This window comes from Meles meles, unplaced genomic scaffold (assembly GCF_922984935.1).
Source record: "Meles meles unplaced genomic scaffold, mMelMel3.1 paternal haplotype, whole genome shotgun sequence".
Lineage (NCBI taxonomy): Eukaryota > Metazoa > Chordata > Mammalia > Carnivora > Mustelidae > Meles > Meles meles.
This window is the reverse complement of record NW_025721317.1, coordinates 45,641-47,680: the sequence shown is the minus strand read 5'-3', so window position 1 is coordinate 47,680 and position 2,040 is coordinate 45,641. Positions and strand designations below refer to the sequence as shown.

The 2,040-nt window shown below is 35.3% G+C and overlaps 1 protein-coding gene across 1 annotated transcript; it reads right to left on the bottom strand.

The window, feature by feature from the left end:
• Positions 1 to 389: 389 nt before the first annotated feature.
• On the bottom strand, positions 390 to 1,328 carry LOC123936311 (olfactory receptor 2L8-like; the record flags this gene model as incomplete). Its single annotated transcript, XM_045996935.1, has 1 exon — positions 390 to 1,328. A coding segment is annotated over one exon (939 nt), but the record flags the coding sequence as incomplete, so codon positions are not given.
• Between the last annotated feature and the right edge of the window lie 712 nt (positions 1,329 to 2,040).

Below are 2,040 nucleotides of genomic sequence, written 5' to 3'. Positions count from 1 at the left end.
ATTAAACTTACATATTTATATATATTATAATATTTCTTGTTCCATTCTCTTTATTTTAGCCACTCAGGAAGGTATCCTAAGTATATTAGAACTATTATAATTAAGAATACCATCAAGTTGTACTACTTCCAATGTCATTTCAATGTACTAATAAAACCTTTTTACACACAAGTTAAGGGAAAATGTATGCTCTTTACATTTATTAACAAGTTACCAGATAGAAAACAAAAGGAGTGTTTGGGATATGTCATTATTTTGGTAAATATCAATTATTTTAGTTTTCTAGGTTAATACGATCCCTGTATTCAATCCTGGAATGGCATTGCTCTTAAGGAGTATACAAGGTGAAATTAATATACTTCTAAGTAACAGAACTAGTGGGAACTTTGTTATATTTCTACATAGCAGAACCTCAGAATCACTCTTTTCAGGGCCCCCATCACCTCCTTTTTTCTCAGGCTGTAGATTATGGGGTTGAGCATTGGGGTCAGGATGGTATAGAAGACGGCCAGGGCCATGTCCTCTCTGGGAGATTGAAAGGATCTTGGGCGTAGATAAGTGTAAACAAAGGGTGCATAGTAAAAAGTCACCACAGTGAGGTGGGTACTGCAGGTCGAATAGGCCTTCTTTCTCCCTTCTGTTGACTGCATACGGCAGATGGCAAGGAGAACTCGGCCATAGGAACATGCAATGCCAATGAAAGGAAATGCAAGGAAGAGGGTGGTGCTCACAAACACTGTGTATTCATAGACCCAGGTGTCCATGCAGGCCAGCGTCAACATGGCAGGGACATCACAGAAGAAATGATTGATGGTTCTGGATCGACAGTAGGGTATATGGAGCGCATACACAGTGTGGGCACAGGAGTTGATTGAGCCCATGATCCAAGATCCTGTTATCATCAACACACATACTCTTTTGCTCATACGAATGGGATAATGGAGAGGAAAACAAATTGCCATGTAACGATCATAGGCCATAGAGGCCAATATTAATCCTTCTGCACTAGCTAAAGTAATGAAGAAGAAACTCTGAATTCCACACCCAATGAAAGAAATAGATTTCTTTCCAGAGAGATAATCAGAAGCCATCTTGGGGACAATGGTGGAGATGAAGCTCAGGTCCATCAGGGAGAGCTGACTAAGTAGAAAATACATGGGTGTGTGAAGATGGGTGTCCAGGAGGATGAGGATGATCATGGACAGGTTTCCAAACAGAGCCATTAGGAAAATGAGAAAACTGAGAATGAAGAAAAACAGGCCAATTCTTGATGGTGGGAATAACCCCAAAAAGAAGAAATCAGTTGATGTTTGGTTAATATTTTCCAAAGGACATTACTTTAGTTTTCCCTAAAGAGAGACACATATTAAGTACAGAAAGATAATCTCTTATTAACTCGTTATTTTAGTTCTACCATGATTTATTCAGGAAAACTTACAGATGTTAAAAAAAATAACACATACATTGAGAAAACAAATTAGTCAGTTTTTTGCCTCATAGATAAAATTTTGATGAGGCATACATTTGTCTACAAAATATGTCACAGAAATTGTAAATTTGTAATAGTAATATATTTCTGTAATGACTTTATTAAGATGCATATATTTTTATTTTTCTGTTAATTTATATCTCCAGAACTTACTCTTTTTATGTATGCATTGTAAATCAATGTAAATGTGTATATTACAGACCCATACTTGAATACATTTTATGATCCTGAGGCAATGATTTTTTATGATTAAGCCCCAATATTTCCAAAAGTCTAGTAGCTTGTAAAGTCATGCTGCAGAATATACTCTTTTTTTGTAATTCCCCCCAAAAAACTTGTCAAATCAGGTTTTTTAGATCTTAACCATAATTATGTCCATCTATTTTCCCAGAAATCTACAATGAATAACTATTGTCAAGTATAATTTATGTAAACCTGATTTCTTCTTCTCCATCTTTCAAAATTTAAATTATCTAATTTAAAGAAACTCTTTCATTGCGAAACTGTTTTCCAATTTTTTGAGCTTCCATGACAGTTCAAATTTTCTAAAA